The sequence below is a fragment of the Pan paniscus genome, chromosome 21, assembly GCF_029289425.2.
Source record: "Pan paniscus chromosome 21, NHGRI_mPanPan1-v2.0_pri, whole genome shotgun sequence".
Lineage (NCBI taxonomy): Eukaryota > Metazoa > Chordata > Mammalia > Primates > Hominidae > Pan > Pan paniscus.
In genome coordinates, this window is record NC_073270.2 from 41,969,690 (window position 1) to 41,991,405 (window position 21,716).

Genomic DNA, 21,716 nt, shown 5'->3' on the forward strand with positions numbered 1-21,716 from the left:
TAAGAAGCAGCAGCACAAGAGATAAGAACAGACAGCCCTTGGTTTGCATTCTAGCTCTGCCATTCTCTGGCTATGTAACATCTCTTTGAACCTCAGTTTTCTCTTCTGCAAATTGGGAATACACATACCTTACTAGGGTTAGTGCAAGGATTATAAATACCCAAGTGGGCCGGGCACGGTGGCTCATGCCTGTAATCCCAGCACTTTGAGAGGCCAAGGTGGGCAGATCACCTGAGGTCAGGAGTTCGAAACCAGCCTGGCCAACAAGATGAAACCCCGTCTCTACTAAAAATACAAAAATTAGCCAGGCACGGTGGTGGGCGCCTGTAATCCCAGCTACTTGGGAGGCTGAGGCAGGAGAATGGCTTGAACCCAGGAGGCGGAGGTTGCAGTGAGCCGAGATAGCGCCATTGCACTCCAGCCTGGGTGACAGAGTGAGATTGCGTCTCAAAAAAAGAAATACCCAAGTGGCCTACCCTAAAATCACATAAGCCAATTCTTGGCAATAAATCACTTAATATAGATCTCCTACTGGCTCTGTATCTTTGGTGGAACCCTGATTAATAGTGCAGGGTTAGACCCACAAATAGTTATTTATTGATACCAAATTATCATCATTATTAATTAAATGCATAATATATGTACTCAGCTGAGCTTTTGTGCCTGGCTTTGTGCTCGCTTCCAGGGAAACAGTGAGGAACAAGACAGGCAGATTCCTTCCCTAGTGCGTTGATAGCCTGACTGAGACGTTAGGACTTGGCCTGCAGGAAGGACACGGGGTGATAATGGCCAGAGGGACTGAGGTGGTGACTGCTGCTGCAGCAGCAGCGGAGGCTGACGCTGGTTCTCTCTGGGCTGGTGGCTGGGTTTCTGAGGCTCTCCCCGAGGGCTGAGTGTGACTGGAAGCTGAGACACTGTGACCGGGATAGAGACTGGCTGACAAAGACAGTGACCGAGCGCCTGACTGGCTACTACTGAATAGTAGCCACTGGTACAAGCCTTGGCTGTGCTTTAGTGACCATGACTGCTTGAGCCCAAAGTAAGGTGGCTGGTGGCTGTGTTTCTGGACGGGGATATAAAATGCATAGGTTAATGAAAGTTGTTCACAATTCAGAAGCTAAAACGAGAAACTAAGAATAACAAAAGGCAACCTTGCATCCGGCGGAACCTGCAGGCACGGGCCATTCTTCCCGCGACCCAGGGCTCTGCCGGACCGCTTCCCCAGTCGCTCCAGTCAGACGCCAAAGCTGGAGAACTTCCGGTGCGTTTCCGCTGTACCGGAACGTGGGGCGAGGCGGTGAGTGTGGCCTCCTGGCCTCTTTTTCCTTTCCTGATTCCTTGTGTATGTGTGGCTGGGCCGCCCCTCTTCTCGGCTCAGAGTCACGGAGTGCCTTGAACTAGGCCCACCTCGCCGGGGCGGCTGGTTCTCTGTTTGTGGGACGCTGGTGTCTCTGGAGGCCCTTCCTGAGAAGCCGTCGCCAGAGTTACGTCGCGGTTTTCTTAACTTTAGAGCCTGGGGGCCGGAGACCCTGATTGCACTCGACCTGGCTCTGCCCTACTCTCTGCGTGACTTCCAGTAAGGTCTTTCCCCGAACTGAGGCTTTGTTTCTCGTTTACAAAATGGATATCATACTTGTGTTAAATAAATGTTTACTAAGCGTTGAATCTGTGCTAGGGATACAGCAGGACTTAAGTCTCGTGGCGATGACAGCCCTCAATCAAACATCCAAAACTGCAGTTGTGATCATTGAAACGGAAAGGTACAAGGCACCCCAGATTATATCACAGGAGACCTGACCTAGCCCCAGGTCAAGGAACCTTTACTGAGGAGGTGAATATTGAGCTGAGATCAGAAAAAAGGATTTGACAAAGTGGGGAGGGAAGAGTTTTCTATATGGAGACAGCCTCCAACTTCAGGTTCTGAAAGAGGCCGTTGTGGCTGGAACAGAGAGCTTGTGGGGGACCATTGTGTGACACAAGCTAAAGGGGTTGCCAGGAGTCAGACCGTGCAGGCTTTGTAGGTAATAGGAAGAATTTTGGTTTTTCAAGAACCATATGGGAAACCACTCAGAACATGGGTGGTGTTGTGATTAGATTGGCATTTTGAAAAGGTTACTGCTGTTGAATGGAGAATGGGTTGAGGAGCAAGCACTCTGAGTGAGGGACGATGGTAGCTTGGATTAGGGAGGTGGTGGAGAGAAGTGGATGGATGTGACTTTAGGTGTTCCAGGACTGTGAGGAACTCACAGAGCTGTCAGTGACAGGGGCTGGTAGACTGCAGAGTTCTATGCATATTTAATAAACGTTTTCCTAGCATCTCCTCTGTGCTAGGCCCTGTGCCAGCTGCTGGAGATATAGTGAATAGAATTACAGACTGGTGGAATTAGCATGAAAGAAATGTCATTATCAAGGAGGAGCACACAGATGTCACAAGGGAAAATGGCTAATTGATGAGCTGTTATTCTAAATGGAATATCTGTTCATTCAGCAAATATTAAATACTTTCTGAATTCAGGATTACAAATAGGAAGATGATACGTATTATTATTATTATTATTATTATTATTATTATTTTGAGACGGAATTCGCTCAGACCCCCAGGCTGGAGTGCAGTGGTGTGATCTCAGCTCACTGCAACCTCTGCCTCCCAGGTTCAAGCAATTCTTCTGCCTCAGCTTCTCAAGTAGCTGGGACTACCGGCGCACACCACCATGCGCGGCTAATTTTTTTTGTATTTTTAGTAGAGATGGGGTTTCACAGTATTGGCCAGGCTGGTCTCAAACTCCTGACCTCGTTATCCATCCGCCTCGGCCTCCCAAAGTGCTGGGATTACAGGCATGAGCCACCACGCCCGGCCTATTGATACGAATTATTTAGAGCAGAGTCTTTCAAACTTTTATGACTGTGACCTACAGTAACGAATACATTTTATGGCACAACCAAGTATACACACAAACACACAAAGCTCCAGAAAACAGTACTTAGCTTTACTACTCATGATGTATTGTGATATTTCAAAAATTCTGTTATTTTCGTTTAAAAAATAATGCTGGTTGAGACCTTCACATTGATTTCCTAATCCACTAACGGATTGTGACTTGCAGTTTGGTGAAACACAAAGTGCTGATTCAGGGTAAGAGTCATTTGTGGTGGTTTTGAGGTAACAATGATAAAATGTGCTCTTATTTTTGGAAAAGGATTGGTCTTCCTTTCTGCACTGCTTTATTTAAAGTAAAAAGGGTAAACAGGGCCAGGCATGGTGGCTCACACCTGTTATCTCAGCACTTTGGGAGGCCGAGGCGGGCAGATCACTGAGGTCAGGAGTTCCAGACTAGCCTAGGCCACATGGTGAAACCCTCTCTGTACTAAAAATTCAAAACTTAGCCAGGTGTGGTGGCACACACCGGTAGTCTCAGCTGCTTGGGAGGCTGAGGCACAAGAATTGCTTGAACCCGGGAGGTGGACGATGTAGTGAGCCAAGATCACGCCACTGCACTCCAGCTGGGGTGACAGAGCGAGACCCTGTCTCAAAAAAAAAAAAAAAAAAAAAAAGTAAACAATTAAACAGGCAGCTCGTTTTTCTGTGTGTGAAATTTTGACGTCTTGGCTAGATTGGAATTGCCTAGAGGGCAGTGACTGTCTTAATCTGTGATATTTTTTGGGGGCCTGGCAAAGATCCTGGCACAATGCAGGCACTCAGTGAGTATTTGTTAAATTAGTCAGGTAGGTATCTTAGGACTAGAAGGTTGCATAATGGTTTGTTTACATTTGTTCATGTTGGTACCATTCTTGCCTATATCCCAGAGGCAATGTCTGGGATATTCAGAAGTAGGTAAAATAAGTGTACTAAGCTCTTTCTCTTCTGGCCAGCTTTCTCTTCCTAGGCTAGCTTTACCACCTGAATTCATTCTGGATGAATGGTCCAGAGCCACCACTGATTGTGGGCTCTTTGGGAAGTTGTTTCACTCCCTGGAGTTTAGGTTTTTTATGAGTGAAAGAAGAGGGGAGATTTGTGGTAGGAAAGCTCTCTAGACCCTGAACAAACTTTAGATGCTGAGCCTCCACTTGCTACCGTCTGTCCATTTCTGGGCCTTCCCTGAGGCTTATGGGAAACTGGATATGTACTTGATTTAATCTTTCCAAATCTTTTGGGATAGTTTTTTTGGCAGAATTGTAGTTTTAAATGATGTAGGCATATAGTTTAGAGTGACCTGTCCAGGCATTTTCCACCCTCACCCTCTGTTGTGAGAAAGAGATCTGAGAAGATATTAAGAATGGACGGTGGACAGAACACTGGCCTGCAGGCAGGGTATCCAGATTCTAATTTGGGTCCTGGTATGACCATGAGCATGTCACTTTTCTTTCACTGGTATCTTATAGCTGTGAAGTGAGTGTCCTTGCATGTTAAGCCAAAACACAAAAATCCTTTCCTTTAATCCTCATTTTTCTCATCTGTAAACTCAATGCAGGGTTGTCATGAGGATTAAGGGAAATAATTATGTCAGGGGTCTAACTCAATATCTGGCACATACAGAATGCTTAGCAAATGAAGCATCTTTCCCCCACGTTCTGATTAACTCTGGTTTCTTTCTTTCTCAGCTGTTCATCAAAGAAAAAGGGTTCTTTTGGTCACCCACCACTGGCCCCATGGCTGCCGTGCAGATGGATCCTGAGCTAGCCAAGCGCCTCTTCTTTGAAGGGGCCACTGTGGTCATCCTGAACATGCCCAAGGGAACAGAGTTTGGGATTGACTATAACTCCTGGGAGGTCGGGCCCAAGTTCCGGGGCGTGAAGATGATCCCTCCAGGCATCCACTTCCTCCACTACAGCTCTGTGGACAAGGCTAATCCGAAGGAAGTAGGCCCTCGTATGGGTTTCTTCCTTAGCCTGCACCAGCGGGGGTTGACAGTGCTGCGCTGGAGCACACTCAGGGAAGAGGTAGACCTGTCCCCAGCCCCAGAGTCTGAGGTGGAGGCCATGAGGGCCAACCTCCAGGAGCTGGACCAGTTCCTGGGGCCTTACCCATATGCCACCCTGAAGAAGTGGATCTCACTCACCAACTTCATCAGCGAAGCCACAGTGGAGAAGCTACAGCCCGAGAATCGACAGATCTGTGCCTTTTCCGATGTGCTACCTGTGCTCTCCATGAAGCACACCAAGGACCGCGTGGGGCAGAATCTACCCCGCTGTGGCACTGAGTGCAAAAGCTACCAAGAGGGCCTGGCCCGGCTACCAGAGATGAAGCCCAGAGCCGGGACAGAGATCCGCTTCTCAGAGCTGCCCACACAGATGTTCCCAGAGGGTGCCACGCCAGCCGAGATAACCAAGCACAGCATGGACCTGAGCTATGCCCTGGAGACTGTGCTCAACAAGCAGTTCCCCAGCAGCCCCCAGGATGTGCTTGGTGAGAAGGAACAAGGCTCTTTGGGAGTGGGCCAAGGGGAGGATATTAGCAGAGGTGTTTTAGAATAGGGAGTACATCTTGTGTTAGTCCAGCAGCAACTAAACCTGGCTAGGAGGCTGAAGATACAGGTGTGTCTTTACCCTTAGCCCTGGAGATTTCGATTTGAGAGATCTGGAGTGGGGCTTCCGCAGTTTCTATCTGTCTAATAAACAAACATCCTAGGTGAACCTGGTGCAGATAATCTTCTGTTTGGGAACCACTGATAGAGCCCAGTCCTACAGAAGGAAAAGATTTGGCCCACTGAGTGGCTGAACTGAGACGAGAACCCAGGACTCTTGGTTTCTGGGCCAGACCTGTGTTCGTTGTAGCCTCTCACCTGCCTGCTCAGTTTGCTCCTGACCCTCAAGATGTTGGTCTCTCAACTGGCTTAGAACAGGACAGTGATTTTTTTTTTTAATCATTACAGTTTTTATTGTTACCTTCCCTTTTATTACAAAAATGATAGATAATAATCATAAAAGAAAAACAAAATTTACTTCAAATCTCACTACTTAGAAATAACCATTTAAACAGTTTGGTATATTTACTTTCCTTTTTTTCTGTGTATTTCTATGTATTTCATTTCAATGTCTTCTCTGTTTATTTCTATGTACTTCCTCTCAGTCTTAAAAATTCAGTATATGTGTCTATATATATGAGTTTTTATAAAAACAGGATTGAAGTATATTATTACTTTGTAATCTGCCTTAATATAAACGTTTTTTCATGTCACTAACAGTCACTTTTTTAGTGGCTGTTTCATGTTCCATAGTTATTGGACCAGTTCTCTGTTATGGACCATTGAGATGCTCCCTGTTTTCCCTATTGTATCATCAAGTGGCCGGGTGTGGTGACTCACACCTGTAATCCCAGCACTTTGGGAGGCTGAGGCCGGTGGGGATCACCTGAGGTTAGGAGTTCGAGACCAGCCTGGCCAACATGGTGAAACCCCATCTGTACTAAAAATACAAAATTAGCTGGGTGGTGTGCACCTGTAGTCCTAGCTACTCTGGAGGCTGAGGCAGGAGAATCACTTGAACCCAGGAGGCAGAGGTCGCAGTGAACCAAGACCTCGCCATTGCACTCCAGCCTGGGCAACAAGAGCCGTCTCAAAAATATATATACATATATCATCTAGTGAACATTCTCGTGTGTACTTACACATACATTTAGGGATAGAATTGCTGAGTCAGACTGTGCATGTTGCCAGGAGAAGGTTTTTGCATCTTTGCTGGCTGGTAGGAACCTATTGCCCATCACCTTTGACAGCATTGGGCATGGCAGTTTAACAAAGGCCTCTTCCAATTGGATAGCTGAAAAATGGCACCTTGTTTATATTTCTTTATTTCTTCAATACTAGTGACAGCAAATATGTGTCACATTTTGAACAGCTATTTTTATATATATTTACAAATTTTCCAGGTAATTTGCATATTTTCTTGTTGGAAGTTCAGTGAGAAATTTGAATGTAGGACTTCTTTTTTTTTTTTTTTTTTTTTTTTGAGACAGGGTTTTGCTGTGTCGCCCAGGGTGGAGTACAGTCAGTCACACAGTCATGTCTTACTGCCACCTCAACCTCTCGGGCCCAAGTGATCCTTCTGCCTCGGCTTCCCAAAGTGCTGGGATTACTGTGCCTAGACAGGACTTTTTATATCATTGGCTCAGCTAATGATATAACCTATATTTTAACAGGTACATCTTTTGTTGTTGTTGTTGTTGAGACGGAGTCTTGCTCTGTCGCCCAGGCTGGAGTGCAGTGGTGTGAGTTCGGCTCACTGCAAGCTCCGCCTCCCGGGTTCACGCCATTCTCCTGCGTCAGCCTCCTGAGTAGCTGGGACTACAGGCGCCCGCCACCACGCCCGGCTAATTTTGTTTTGTATTTTTAGTAGAGACGGGGTTTCACCATGTTGGCCAGGATGGTCTCGATCTCCTGACCTCATGATCCACCTGCCTCAGCCTCCCAAAGTGCTGGGATTACAGGCGTGAGCCACCGCACCCAGCCTTTAACAGGTACATCTTAATGCATTAGTATTTTCATGTAATAAGTAACTTTTAAAAGTCTGGCTTAAAAATGAATAGAAATCCTGTCTTTCTACCTCTTAAACATTTCAATTCTTCAAAATATATCTTGCGAAAAGGTCTGTTACAGGAATAACTTTGTTGGTTTTTTTTTTTTTTTTTTTTTGAGACAAGGTCTCACTCTGTGACATGGGCTGGAGTACAGTGGCATGATCACAACTCACTGCAGCCTCAACCTCCTGGGCTCAAGTGAGCCTCCCACCTCAGCCTCCCAAGTAGGTGGGACTACAGGTGTGTGCCACCACGCCCAGCTAATTATTTTTGGTTGAGATAGGGTCTCCCTGTGTTGCCCAAGCTTGTCTCAAACTCCTGAACTCAAGCGATCCTCCTCCATTGACCTCTCAAAGGGCTAGGACTATCCCTGCCACCGCACCTGTCCAGGGATAATTTTGAATCTACATCACAGCTCTTTGAAAAATATAATTTAATTTTAGATAAAGTCAGAAATGCACAAATTTAATAAATGTCCTAAACGCAAATAATAGGCTAATATTTAGTTTCACAAACCAAGTAAAGCCAGCTGAAGAAGCAAATCATTAACCTATATTATACAAAGAAAATTTGACTATATTTGAAAATATTGGTCAGAAATCCAAAATATCTAAACCAGGTAGCTATTCACACAAATCAAACTTAGTTCCGTATGCTTAGGAACAGGGAGCTAGTTTTTCCAGGTCTCTGGAGGTGGCACAGATCAGACACCATGCATTTAAAGAGGTATTTGGTGTTGAGTACATCTCTTCTTTTTATGGCCCACATGTATGTATACCTCATTAAATTTCCAGCCACCTTTGAAGTAGAGAGAATGCCTGTGATGAGGAGCAGTATTCTGTGGTAACCAGAGACCCAGTTACTTGCCCAGAGACAGTGGTGTCTGGATCATCAGGTCTCTGTTTGAGATGGGCATCTGATAGAAATTGGGAACATAATATTTTTTGAGTGCTACTTTGTGCCAGGTCTTATTCTAAATGCTATACGTGTACTATATCCATTCATGTAATCTTTGCTGCAACCCTCAAATAAGGAAATTGAGGCCTTAATAGATTGAGTAACTTGCCCAAGGTCACACAGCTGCTAAGTGGCAGAGCTAAGATTTGAATCTAGGCAGTTTGGCTCCAGAGCCCATGCTGTTAGCCACCAAGCTGCTCATAGAGATTAAATCACAGAGCCCTGTGGTTAAGCAAACAAAAATAATCTGCCTGGCAGGCTGACCCTGGAATAAGTACTCATGAATTTTTCTTTTGTGGGAGGTTCCAGAACTGTTCCCACCCAGTGGAGAATCTGTTTTATCTTTCCGTCGCCCACATTGTGAAGCATTAGATGTGTGGCCTTGGGCAAGCCCTTGACCTTATCTATGAAATGAGGCAAATACCATCTTCCTGATCGCCTTGTGGAGTTGGGCTGAGGGTTACATGGTATAGTGCAGTATTTCCTGACCCTGGAGCAGACCATCCACATCAGAATCACCTGGGGAGCTTGTTAGAGCTACAGATACGAAGGCCCCATCATCTCTCCTCCACCAGAACCTCTGAGGGTGAAGCTTGGGTAGCTTTACTTTTAACAGACTCTCAGTGATTCTGATGGGCAGCCAGGTTTGAAATCCACTTGGCATAATATCCATGAACACATTTTGTAAACTTAAAATGCCAGGCAAATACTGGGAATACCTCTTCTCTAGCAGTCTGATTTTATAGAAATCCAAAGCCACAGGTTGGTTTCCCATGGCTTGAATTCATAGCGGTTCAGCAGACATTTATTGAGTACCTGTTAGGTGCAAAATCTCCTGCCAGGCTCTGCAGGAGTGACAAGGATAAAAGGTCATCTGTTGCTGAGGTCCAGTGGAATTCATGGCCTTGTGAATAGTGATGGAGAGTGTCAGCTGGTCCTCCTCTCCCTCAGAATCACTTCTCCTCTCTGCACCTTTCAGGTGAACTCCAGTTTGCTTTTGTGTGCTTCCTGCTGGGGAATGTGTACGAGGCATTTGAGCATTGGAAGCGGCTCCTGAACCTCCTGTGCCGGTCAGAAGCAGCCATGATGAAGCACCACACCCTCTACATCAACCTCATCTCCATCCTGTACCACCAGCTTGGTGAGATCCCCGCTGACTTCTTCGTAGACATTGTCTCCCAAGACAACTTCCTCACCAGCACCTTACAGGTGAGCAGTCTTTCTGACTGAGGTGATGCACATGTGGGTCAGAATTGAGGCAACAGTATGTGTTTTGTTTCTCGCTATTCTTCCATGACCCCAAAATTTTTAAATTTCAGTTTCCTAGTCTTGGGATATTTCCTGCTTTTCTCTCTCTTACTCAATTGTAAGTGCCTCTATGCCAGAAATTTTCTCTCTGTACCACCCTCTCCCTACACCTCGTCCCCAGAGTGCCTAACACTGGGGTACTTGGATTTGAATTCCTTCCACTGCTGTGGTTTACTCAGCTTAAAACAGCTTTTCTTTCTCCCTGTAGCCATGAATTGCTACAACCCAGTAAAGCAGAATTTTGAAGTTTTTTATTCCCAGTGAAACATCTGCAGCTCCTTAGATCTCATTTAAGCATTAAAATAACTTTGATTTCCTGTTCAAACAAAATGTGCCAGTTTCTGCAGAGATTCTATGACAGAAAAAGTGAAATTTGCTTTTAACTTGGCAATTAAATTTTCATTATGAGTGGTAATTAGGAAAGAAGCTTCAAACAACTTACAATCTTCATCCTATGCTATTTCCTCCCTTTGCAAACAGATTAGTCCTTTATGTACTTGGGACAGCCTCTGTCACTCACATTGTGTAACTTTCTCAAGAATAGAAGAGGCAGAAGCTGCCAACTGTCAGTTTCCATACTTTCCCTCCCATGAGCTTCTTTCTTCTCCCTGTGTTGTAATACCCCCATGAGGCCTGCTCCATATAAGGCAGCCTTTCACCAACCTTCCAATCCCACTCGGGGTAACAGAAGGGACGAGCATTCATTAAATATTGGGGCTGGGCGTGGTGGTTCATGACTGTAATCCCAACACTTTGGGAGGTGAAGGCAGGAGGATCACTTGAGCCCAGGAATTAAAGACCAGCTTGGGCAATATAGTGAGACCCCGTCTCTCCAAAAATTAAAAAATTGGCCAGATATGGTCATGTGCATCTGTAGTCCTAGCCACTTGGGAGGCTGAGACAGGAGGATCACTTAGCCCAGGAGTTTGAGGCTATAGTGAGCAATGATTATGATCGTGCCACTGCGCTCCAGCCTGGGCAACAGAGTGAGACCCTGTTCACTCATTGAATCCCTTTGGAGCCTTGTAAGATGGGGGTATTATTCCCATTTTACAAATGGGAGCACTTGAGAATGGTTAAATCACTTACTTGAAGTCATACAGCTGGCAGGTGGAGGTCAGGATTTGTACCCAGGCCTGAGTCTTGGTTTCCTGCCTGTGCTTATGCCCTTGTGTAGTGAACACAGTGTGAATCCCCCAGAAAGGATTCTTGATTGACATCAGTGAAGACTTCATCGAGGTCCTGTTTCTCAGAGGTACAGAACGCTTTTGTAAAGCCAATCTACTGTTGGATGAGTCCCTGTGAGCAGGCATCTGACTTAAAGCTGGCAGTTGAAGGACCTGTGTAAACCATGGCAATGAGTCAGTCAAGCGCATGGTTTGAGCCTGGTCTGTTCCACTCAGAAGAGCTATAAAACTGTCCTTTTACTGGTTCTTCATATAACAGAGAAATTAAACCCCTTTGTCCTTCCTCTGTGGGGAAAATTTTCCCCAAAGGTACTGGTTATGGGTTGTGAGGCAGTGTGAGGAGGCATTAGCCTGCTAACTTGCCTCTGGCAGTGGCTGCTTCCCTCCTGATGCACGTTGATGCATCGCACAGACACAGGAGGGCCACGGTGTTGCTGGCTGTCCAGACCATTGTTAGCACAACCAGCAGCTGAGCTCTATAATTGCCAGGCTTTGTTGCCAGCAATGATTTACAAAGCAGAAAGTGCCCAGCTGGATTGCTAGATGCCCAGGTGGGTTGTGCAAAGCTGATGGTTGGAAACATTCAGTCTTTGAACTTTTCACCAAGAAAATTCGATGTCATTATTTGGAAAAATCCAGGGCATGTGCCAAAACAAAACAAAACAAAACAAAAAACACATGTCTTTGAGCATTCTTCGTATATAACATTCTACTGAAAGTGTTGAGGAATATATATACATGTGAGTTAGCCAGGGTTCCTGCCCTCAAGGGATTTGTTCATTGATTTAGCAGGTAATTGCTGAGCATCTGCTGTATAGAAGACTCTGTTCTAGAACTGGGAATATAGCTGTGAGCAAGACAGAGTCACTGTCTTGACTCTTGTAATTTGAGAAAGTTAACAGAAAGTTAACTAGCCAAGTAACTCCAGATAGCAGACTCTTGTATTTTGAGAAAGTTAACAGAAAGTTAACTAACCAAATAGCAGTAAGCAGGTAGCAGTAAGTGTTTTAGAAGGCAGTCCTGCCCTAGTACCATTTCCCTAGCCCCGGCCTTTTGGTCTCACCTAGACTGCATCGGAGTTTACCAGCCTCCATGCTTACCAGTTACCCCATCTCTCTCCCACGCTGCCACCTGAGGTGCTGCTCCGTAATGCAGCTGTGATCCTGCTTCTCTGTGGCTCCTCATTGCGTGGAAAATTAAAAGCCTAAACATTGGTTGCAAAGGCCATTCTGATCTGGCTTCTTATCCTGTTCTCCAGCTTCTCTTTCCTCTCCGTTTTCCCCCAGCAACAGTGGTCTCTTTGCAGGTTCCCGGACAGGTTATGCTGTTTCATGCTTTTTAAAAAAAAAATTGTTGTAAAAAACAGCTGGTCCATGGTGGCTCACGCCTGTAATCTCAGCACTTTGGGAGGCCGAGGCTGGAGGATCACTTGAGGTCAGGAGTTAGAGACCAGCCTGGCCAACATGGTGAAACCCCCATCTCTACTAAAAATACAAAAATTAGCCAGGCATGGTGGTGGGCGCCTCTAGTCCCAGCTACTCAGGAGGCTGAGGCAGGAGAATCTCTTGAACTGGGGAAGCAGAGGTTGCAGTGATTCGAGATTGCACCACTACACTCCAGCCTGGGCAAAAACAGTGAGACTTTGTCTCAAAAAAAAATAATAAAAATAAAATTGTGGTAAAAAAAAACACAATTTAACATATATGCCCTCTTAACAGATTTTCAGTGTTCAGTACAGTATTAACCATAAGCATCATGCCATCCAGCAGATCTCTAGAACTTCTTCATCCTGCATAATTGAAACTTTATACCCATGTTTCATACCTTCTTGCCGGAACCTGATTTTCCCTCTCCCTGGTACATATTTGCTCATTCTACAACATGCCCTCAAGGCATCCCTCTCTGTCAAGCCATCCCTCCTCTCTCTGTCTCAATCTCTGTCTTTCTTTCACTCTCCCCTTTCCCTACTCTTAGCTTACTTTGAACTTGTCACTATTATATTGCATTAGATGTGCTTGCTGAAACTAATATATTGTCTGCCTGACTCCCGCACTGAGTCATGGGCTCCTTTTACATGAGGCCTATTTTTTGTTCATCTGGTTATCTTTTTCTTCTTCTTTTTTTTTTTTTTTCGAGACATAGTCTTGGTCTGTCACCCAGGCTGGAGTACAATGGCGCGATCTCGGCTCACTGCAACCTCTGCCTCCCGGGTTCAAGTGATTCTCTGGCCTCAGCCTCCCAAGTAGCTGGGATTACAGGTGCGCACCACCACGCCCACCTAATTTTTTTGTATTTTTAGTAGAGATGAGGTTTCGCCATGTTGGCCAGGCTGGTCTCGAACTCCTGACTTCAGGTGATCCACCCAACTCACATCTGGTTATCATCAATATGTTGTCAAGGCCTAACATTTATGTCATTTGGTGTTATTGGGTGTTTTTAGATGGATAGAGTTCATAATTCTTGTGACAATGTAAATATCATAGGTATAAACAGTGGAGTCTGATCAAAGGGCATTAGGAGCACCAAAGAGGGAGTGGTTAATTCTGACTGGGGTTGAGATTTGAGGCTTTATGCAAGGGTGGAAGGTGGGGGCATTTGACCATGCACTTGAGGGATGACTGAGATTTCAAAAGGCACAATGTGGAGAAAGGATATTGTAAAACTTTTTTTTTTTTTTTTAATGGAGAGTCACGTTGATGCCATGTTGGCAGTGAGAGTCCAGTTCTCCACACAGAGGCATTCACTCAGGGCATTTGTGACTGAATGAATCAGCCCATAAAAGCCTTCCTCAGCCAGCCGCCTGCCCTCCCAGGTAGTCAAGTAAGTGGAACTGGCTGTCTTACTTAGGAGCTTAAATGGCTACTACCCATGGAGAGGGACTGGTGTTTGTGTGTGTGAGCACTTAAAGACAGCCACATTAGCATGGATAAAATCAGCCACGTAATGGAATTCTCTTAGCCATTAATTTTTTTTCAACTTTCCCATGTGAGGCCCTTTTGAATAGAAGCCACTGGTTTTTACAAATCCCTTGGATTTCACTTGAATAAAAGGGATTTGTTTTACAAAAATAGATACAGTTTTTTCTTTTATTTAAAGCAACGTAAGTCACCATAATTCATTTAAAACCAATGAAAGGATAATCTGAATTTAATGATATGTTAGAAAGTGAGTTATGTACAAAATAAGGATTTTTATTGTTGATTACGTAGTACTTAGGCATATAGTCATCTAACCTGTTTTTAAAAATACTTCTAGTTACAATAGGCCGTATATGCTTTCCAACTTCCTTTGTTGCTAGTATTCTAAATGTGTGTTCATCTTTAACTCTTGAGGGAAAACACCAACTCTGACGATGAGGTCTATGGTATTTTTATCACGATGCCCACTATGATAAATTTGCCTGCCTACTCCTACACCTCTTGCCGTTAGCTATCTCTTTTGCATGCTTAGTCTCATTGAGCCCTCACAACAGTGCTAGAAGCTAGGTCTCTAATCCCATTATATAGATGAGGAAGCAGGCTCAGGAAGGTCACATAATTTGCTCAAAATCAACAGAGCTAGTGAAAGGCAAGGCTGAGCTTTACATTCTAAAGCCTATGGTGGGCTCCTGTATATGATTAGAGCCCCAGATGAAACATCCCAGATTTTTCAAACTGACCTCAGGTGATCTCATTTATGCTGCTTTTTACCTTCCTGGTCATCATTGTGAAACAATAATCTTGCTTTTAACACCACTTTCTTCTGCTGCAAGTGGAAACAAAATCTTCTACCTATTGCTAGTTTCATTCTAAGTTGAATAATTATTTGGGAATTGAAAAAATTAGGAAATGTCATCTTTTTGGTCTAGCTAAAAAAATAGGATAAGATAGTGACATAGCTACCTACCTTGATATTTTGAATTTCTCGAGGTGACTTAACTGAACTCAATTTATTTAACTTAGGTTTAAGAAAAGCTTTCACATGTGTGACTAAAGTAATTTAGAATTTCATAATACACAGATTAAATGATTAAAGTATTCATGCTTTATTTTGTGTTTGAAGAAAAACACCCAGTAGATGTGCTTTTTGTTTTAGATAAATGCATTTGTTTGCAAAATATTATCCTATTTCAAAAGTATTTTTTAAATATTCAGTATTGATATGCTGAGATTAAGGTGATTTATGTCCCAGTGACGTTAAAAAGTGTTGACTTGATTTTGTTTTAGTGAATAAAATAACTAGACCACTGTTAAGTTTCCTGAAGAAGGCGTAAAATTAATCTGAAAATAAAAGAATCAGAATAAGTTATTGCTTGGAAACTAAGTACTATTTAGACATCTTCATTTCTGAATTGTGAGGAGTTTTTACAAATACCAAGTTTGTGAAACTGTGGTCAAAAATAGACCAGGGAATGCCAGGGGGTAGGGGTGAGGGAAGGGTTTGACTGCTAAGGGGCAGCACAAGGGAGCTGTTTGGTGTGATGGGATGGTTCCATGTCCTGATTGGGGTGATGGTTACACAAATTTATATGCACCTTCAAACTCAGAACTGGATACCAAAAGCAAAGCAAACACTGTGAACATATATCATATGGTGGTTGCATGGGGGTATATATATATTTGTCCAGATTAACTAAGCATTTACAATTGATGAATTTACTAATCTGGGCAACATAGTGAGAACCTGACTCTACAAAAAATTAAGAAAAAAAAAAAATACCAGGCGTGGTGGCTCATGCCTCTAATCCCAGCACTTTGGGAAGACAAGGTGCGTGGATCACTTGAGCCCAGGTGTTCCAGACCAGCCTGGGCAACATGGCGAAACCCTGTCTCTACAAAAAATACAAAATTTAGCTAGGCATGGTGGCATGTACCTATAGTCTCAACTACTGAGGAGGCCTAGATGTGTGGATCACTTGAGCACAGAGGTTAAGGCTGCAGTAAGCTGTGATCACATCACTGTGCTCCAGCCTAGGTGACAGAGTGAGACCCTATCTCAAAAAAAAAAAATTATCTAGGTATTCGTGGCATGTACCTGTAGTCCTAGCTACTTGGGATGCCGAGGCAAGAGAATCCCTTGAGCCCAGGAGTTCAAGGCTGCAGTGAGATATGATCATGCCACTGCACTTCAGCATGGGCAACAGTGAGATCCCGTCTCTAAAAAATAAATAAAATAAAATGAATAAAATTAATTGTGTGTAAGTTATACCACAATAAGGTTGATTTTTTTTTTTTTAAGTCAACCCAGACTATGCCCTGTGTCCTGGAGGCTGCAGAAGGGACAGTTTCAGAAGCACCTTGGTTCCCTACAAGGCAGTGCTAAAAATAAATATCAGGGATGGATTAAGCCTCTGTCAAGACAAAAGGTCTGGGCAGGCAAAGGATGAAGCCGAGATGCCTCTGCTTTGACAGGACTCTGCTCAGCATTTGTCACTGCGTGTTGCCGCATGCCTAGTGTCTTACCTCTGCAGTGGGAATAGTAAGTTCCTGTCCTGCCTCCCAGGCTGTGGTAAAGATCAAGTTGGTGAGTTCTTTAAAAAGGACGAAGCACTTTTTAAATTAGAAACCGTATTTGTTAGACTGAAGGTGTCTGTTTTACCTGCCTCTAGTGGAATTTATTCCCAGGCAGTGTTTGAGAGGTGCTTCGGGAGGATGGGTGATGAGCGTGAGCCCAGTTTGTTCCAGCCTGTCACTCCTGGCCATTGCCAAGTGCAGGGCAGTCCCTGGGTCTCAATAGGTCATTCGGTGAGCACCCTTTGGGCCCTAACTCTATACCTGGCCCTGGGCGATATGCTTTGTGGCACACATTGATAATTAGGACACAATCCCCACTTTTAGAGGGTGCAAATCACTGTGATACAAGCACAGTGTGAGGAATGCCATGAGGGAGGCTCAGGCACAGTGCTGGGGAACAGGGGTCTGAGCAGTTCATGTCACAAGGAGGTGTCTTGAGAGCCATGGCATTCAGGGGCCTGGTAAAGAAGCTGCCTTCTCCTTAGGATGAGCCTTTCTTTCTCCCCAGCATCACCACATCACTATTGAACAGCTATTTGGTGCTAGGCACTGTACAAAAGTGAACCCCAAATTGAGTCTGTGGTTGTCTTCATTCTTCTGTTCATTAAACATCTAATGGGTCCTTTTTGTATGTCGGGCGCTGTGCCGAGAGTGGAGCACGGTGTGAAAGAGCCGCTGCTGTGAGGTTGCTCCGTGTCTGGTGGACAAGATCAACAGCAAATGGCCTGTTAGCTTACTGAGACTGATCAAGGTAGCCCTGGGGCTGAGGGAACGCAGAGGAGCACCTACTCCATCCTTGGTCTGGAAGAGATCCTCAAGGAGGTGATGTTTGAGCCGAGCCTGAGTCTTTAGGAGAAATTCATAGGTGAAGGAGGAGAAAGCAGGAGATGGAAAGGTGTTAAGAGCAGAGGGAAAAGCGTGTGTGCAGAGAGGCGCAGAGGAAGCAGTGGCACATGTTTGGGCGGCTGCTCAGTGGCTGGAGAGCAGGGACTGTGGAGAGTCATCCAATTCCCATGTAAGGAAGGGAAACAGGAAGAGACTTGCTAATTCAGCCCAGCAGTCTCCCCACAACCTCTGGGGATGGCCTCATGGGTGTGCAGGGCCTCCAGAGCTAAAATTGTTTGAGAGAAGGCTTCTGTGCTGTCCATACCAGGCCCCTCCCCAGAATTCAGCCTTGCTCCAGGCGGGCTCCACTGGCTGCCTACAGACAGGCCAACCCTTGGCTTCCCCATGGCCCTCGCCACCAAGATCACACAGCCCCGCTAATTAGTTATTGATCTGGCATTTTGTTGTGGCTGCGCTTCCCACTCCTGTGTTTAGTCGATTCCCAAGTTAATGAAGCTGGATTCTGTACCGCCCCCCTTCCCCCCCATCACCTCTCTGTGTTCCCACTGCTGCTACTCCAATGGAATGGCTCCAGACAAAGACCACTGAAAACGAGCTGCACTCCTGCTAACAGGAAGACGGCGGAGAAGCAGGTGGGAGGAATATTCCCCCTGGAATCAGCTGCAGAGGACGCCTGTTGCCTTTGTTGGGTCAGGTCTCCTGGGGCCCAGCATCTTTCCATGGTGGCCTGAAAGCCAACTGTGGCATGAGGGCGATGTGGATCAAAGAGCTTCTTCCACCGTCACAACCCTGTGTATCTGGGTGGGCCTGTAGGGTAGCAGATGGTAGTCTGGGAAAAACCACTTCTTCCTTTCTGGGTAATTTTTATTCAGTCATTTAACTCCTCTCAGCTTCCATTTCCTTAAAATAGGCATTCTGTTGTATCTTCCCAGGGTATTGGGAGGATCCAGTTGGATGCTCTGTGAAACTTCTTTGAAAACAGTAAAATAGTGTAAGAAGGAATCATGGGTTTGCTATTACTCTTAGGAAGGGACTGGGATCCAGGACAATCTGGAATGGAGTTTCAGATGTGGAAAAAATTACCATTCTGCTCCCCTGCCCATGTTTGTATTAAATGAAACTGTTCATGAGAGCATCAGAATAAGGGGTTGATATCCAGAATATATAAAGAACTCCCACAACTCAACAATGCAAAAACAACCCAATTTAAAAATGGGCAAGGAAGTTGAATGGACATTTCACCAAAGAAGATATACAAATGGCCAATGTACACATGAAAACATACTCAATATCCACTGATCATTAGGGAAATGCAAATCCAAACTGCAGTAAGATACTACCTCCTACCTATTAGAATGGCATGATTTAAACACACACAGAAAATAACAGGCGTTGGCCAGGATGTGGAGAAATGAGAACCTTTGTGCATTGCTGGTGGGAATATAAAATGGTACGGCCCCTGTGAAAAACTGTGGCAGTTCATCAGAATTTAAACAGGGAGTTCCCGTATGATCCAACAGCTCCACTCCTGGGTTTCTGCGCAAAAGAACTGAAAGCAGAGACCCTAAGAGATATGTGTACACCCATGTTCATAGCAGCATTATTCACAATAGCCAGAAGGTAAAAACAACACAAATAGACATTGACAGATGACTAGACAAACAAAATGTGGTATCTGCATACAACAGAATATTATTCAGCCTTCAAAAGAAAGGAAATTCTGACACATGCTGCATCATTAATGAACCTTGAAGGATATTATGCTAAGTGAAATAAGCCAGTTGCAAAAGGACAAATGCTGTATGATTCCACTTAGATGAGGTGCCTAGAGTAGTCAGATTCATAGAGACAGAAAGTAGAATGTGGGTTGCCAGGGCCTGGTGGGAGGAGGGAAGGGGGATAGGGTAGTCGAATTCATAGAGTTGGAAAGTAGAATGTGGGTTGCCAGGGCCTGGAGGGAAGAGGGAAGGGGGAGTTGCTGTTTAATGGCTGCGGAGTTTTGGCCGGGGATGATGGGGTCATTCTGAAGATGGATGGTGGTGATGTTTGTACAACAATGTCAGTGTACTTAATGCTACTCAACTGTACACTTAAAATGGCTAAAATAATATGTATATTTTGCCACAATTTAAAAAATAAAAATATTTTTAAATGGTTGAAATGGTAGATCTTATGTACAGATGCTCCTCAGCTTCCCATGGGGTTATGTCTTAATAAACTGTAAATCAGATATACCGTAAGTCAAAAATGCATTGATTACACCTAACATCCCTAACATTGTAGCTCAGCCTCACCCACCTCAAACGTGCTCAGAACACTAACACTAGCCTACAGTTGTGCAAAATCATTTAACACAAAGCCTATTTTATAAGGAAGTGTTGAATATCTCATGTAATTTCTTGAATACTGTACTGAAAGAAACAATTCAAAGTACAGCTTCTTCTTAATGTGTATCACTTTGCATCATCATAAAGTCGAAGTGTCATAAATTGAATGTAAGTCAGGGTCCATCTGTATATTTTACCACAATTAAAAAAAATCAAAGACAGCTTTTAAGGGGGATAGAAGCCTCAAACTGGCAGCCTGTGGCCCATTTAGAAGATTAGAGCAGCAATTCAGTCTTGTTGGCTTGGGGCCTGGGACTTTATGGGATCCAGGGGCTTATAAGCACCCCCAAGCCTTTTTTAGGACCTTAGTACCGACTGGTGTAGCTACTACCTGTTCCTCTGGGTTACTGCCCAGGTGTCCAGTAGAACCCCCCAGGGGGTGGAGCCAGGGTAATGGCCCCCAGCCTCTGCCCAGATAGTAATTTTCCATTCTAGTCCTGCCCTAGCATCTCAGCTGGGTTTGGACCTTCTTTCTTGGTTTGGGGGGAGCATAGCAGGTGTCCTGGGCCTATGCCAGCAGCAGCTGATCTACCCGCCCCAGAAGAGCCGAACACCATGAGGAAATTTCCACAGCTTTCTCGCCCCCCGCCCTCTGTCTTCTCAGGAGTGACTTATCCTCTGTTCTCTGTAGGTTTTCTTTTCCTCTGCCTGCAGCATTGCCGTGGATGCCACCCTGAGAAAGAAAGCTGAAAAGTTCCAAGCTCACCTGACCAAGAAGTTCCGGTGGGACTTTGCTGCGGAACCTGAGGACTGTGCCCCGGTGGTGGTGGAGCTCCCTGAGGGCATCGAGATGGGCTAACTCGGGGAGTGCTCTCAGCTGCGAGGGGCCCCTTCCCACAGGGCTGCAGTCCTGGCCTCTCCATTTACTTCTTCCCATCCTGGGACCTGCCAGGGCAGCAATCTCTCCAGGTCCTGCAAAGATGGAGCCAGAATTCCCTTTTTCACTGATAAATATATTTCTTCATTGCCAAAGAGGCTGTACCCATCCTGAAGGCACATTTGTGGGTTCCCCATCAGCCGGGCCGTGGTGCTAACCTGGCTGAATTTCACACAGGCTCTTACACACGCTCCTAGGAGAGATCTGCCTACACGGCAACCATATTTCCTCTGAATGAGAAGGAATTGAACCAAAAGTCCAAGAAAGAACTGATTGCTTGTTCCATAGGAGCTTAGGAAACAAGAAACCCTGGATTGCCCAGGGGGTCTGAGAAGTTGGTTGGTGACTTTTTTTGCGGTTAAATGGAGGGTGATGGGGAGATCAGCCCGAATTGCCGCCTGCCTCTTGCTAAATAGGAGCAGAGGACTTGGCCTGCAGCTCCTTGGGAGCCCTTGACTGGGAAGAGAGTTTCAAGGGAGGCAGATGGATTCAATCTAGCAGGTGGTCAGCTTCAGCTTTCTCCATCGAAATCCCATTCTCCTGTCCAGAGGCCCAGTGGGTCATCTCCCAAGGTGGGTGTGGACCCTGGCCTCAGGGGCCTTGCTGGTGCTGTCACCTCCCACCTGTTCCATTCTGAGGCCTCACCCAGAAGTGGGACCCTCCCCTTCCTCACCAGAGCCACCGTGACTGTTTCTGATGACCTGGAGAGTCAACAACAACCAGAAAGGTTTCTGCCCAGAGCAGGCTTCTTAAGGCCTTTACGAAGTTTTGTGCCTTCCAAGTGCTGAAGAAGACCTGGTCAGCCTAAATCTTCCCAGTCCCGCTGTGGAGCTGTCAGTCACCGGAGTAATGAGCTCCTGGTTCCTTGGGAGTCCTTCGTGCTGTGTGGCAGGGTTCCTCTCTAGACAAGTACACAGGCCCTGCCACCCTGACATCAAACTGTTGTACAATGATCACAGTCCCTGTGCCATCCTTTTCCAAGACTGGGGCTCACACCATGTTTTTGAATGAGAATCCCTGCTGGTTGAGACTTTTGCTTCCACTTGTTTCCTTGGAGATGTTTTTCCAAGAGCGTAATGTACATTAAAGTCTTCGAGTTGAGACAATCCCCTTGTGTGTGTGTGTCTCTTGCAGTTAATCCGCCTGATC

General features: G+C 45.3%; 1 protein-coding gene across 2 annotated transcripts; it reads left to right on the forward strand.

Annotated features, from left to right (window-relative positions):
- Positions 1 to 748: 748 nt before the first annotated feature.
- AAR2 (AAR2 splicing factor) lies at positions 749 to 21,673 on the forward strand. Of its 2 annotated transcripts, none has more exons than XM_003831879.4 (4): positions 749 to 1,297; positions 4,600 to 5,404; positions 9,450 to 9,679; positions 20,322 to 21,673. In XM_003831879.4, the coding sequence occupies exons 2-4, from the start codon at positions 4,648 to 4,650 to the stop codon at positions 20,487 to 20,489; spliced, it is 1,155 nt and encodes a 384-aa protein (XP_003831927.3). In that variant the 5' UTR covers positions 749 to 1,297; positions 4,600 to 4,647; the 3' UTR covers positions 20,490 to 21,673. The 2 variants fall into 2 exon arrangements, with proteins under 2 accessions (XP_003831927.3, XP_003831928.3); XM_003831880.5 differs by having other exon boundaries at positions 1,254 to 1,576.
- The last annotated feature ends 43 nt before the right edge of the window (positions 21,674 to 21,716 follow it).

Coding starts and splice junctions, on each gene's coding strand:
- AAR2 (XM_003831879.4), top strand. CDS start 4,648: ATGGCTGCCGTGCAGATGGATCCTGAGCTAGCCAAGCGCCTCTTCTTT. Junction 5,405..9,449: donor CAGCCCCCAGGATGTGCTTG/GTGAGAAGGAAC, acceptor TGCACCTTTCAG/GTGAACTCCAGTTTGCTTTT. Junction 9,680..20,321: donor TCCTCACCAGCACCTTACAG/GTGAGCAGTCTT, acceptor TGTTCTCTGTAG/GTTTTCTTTTCCTCTGCCTG.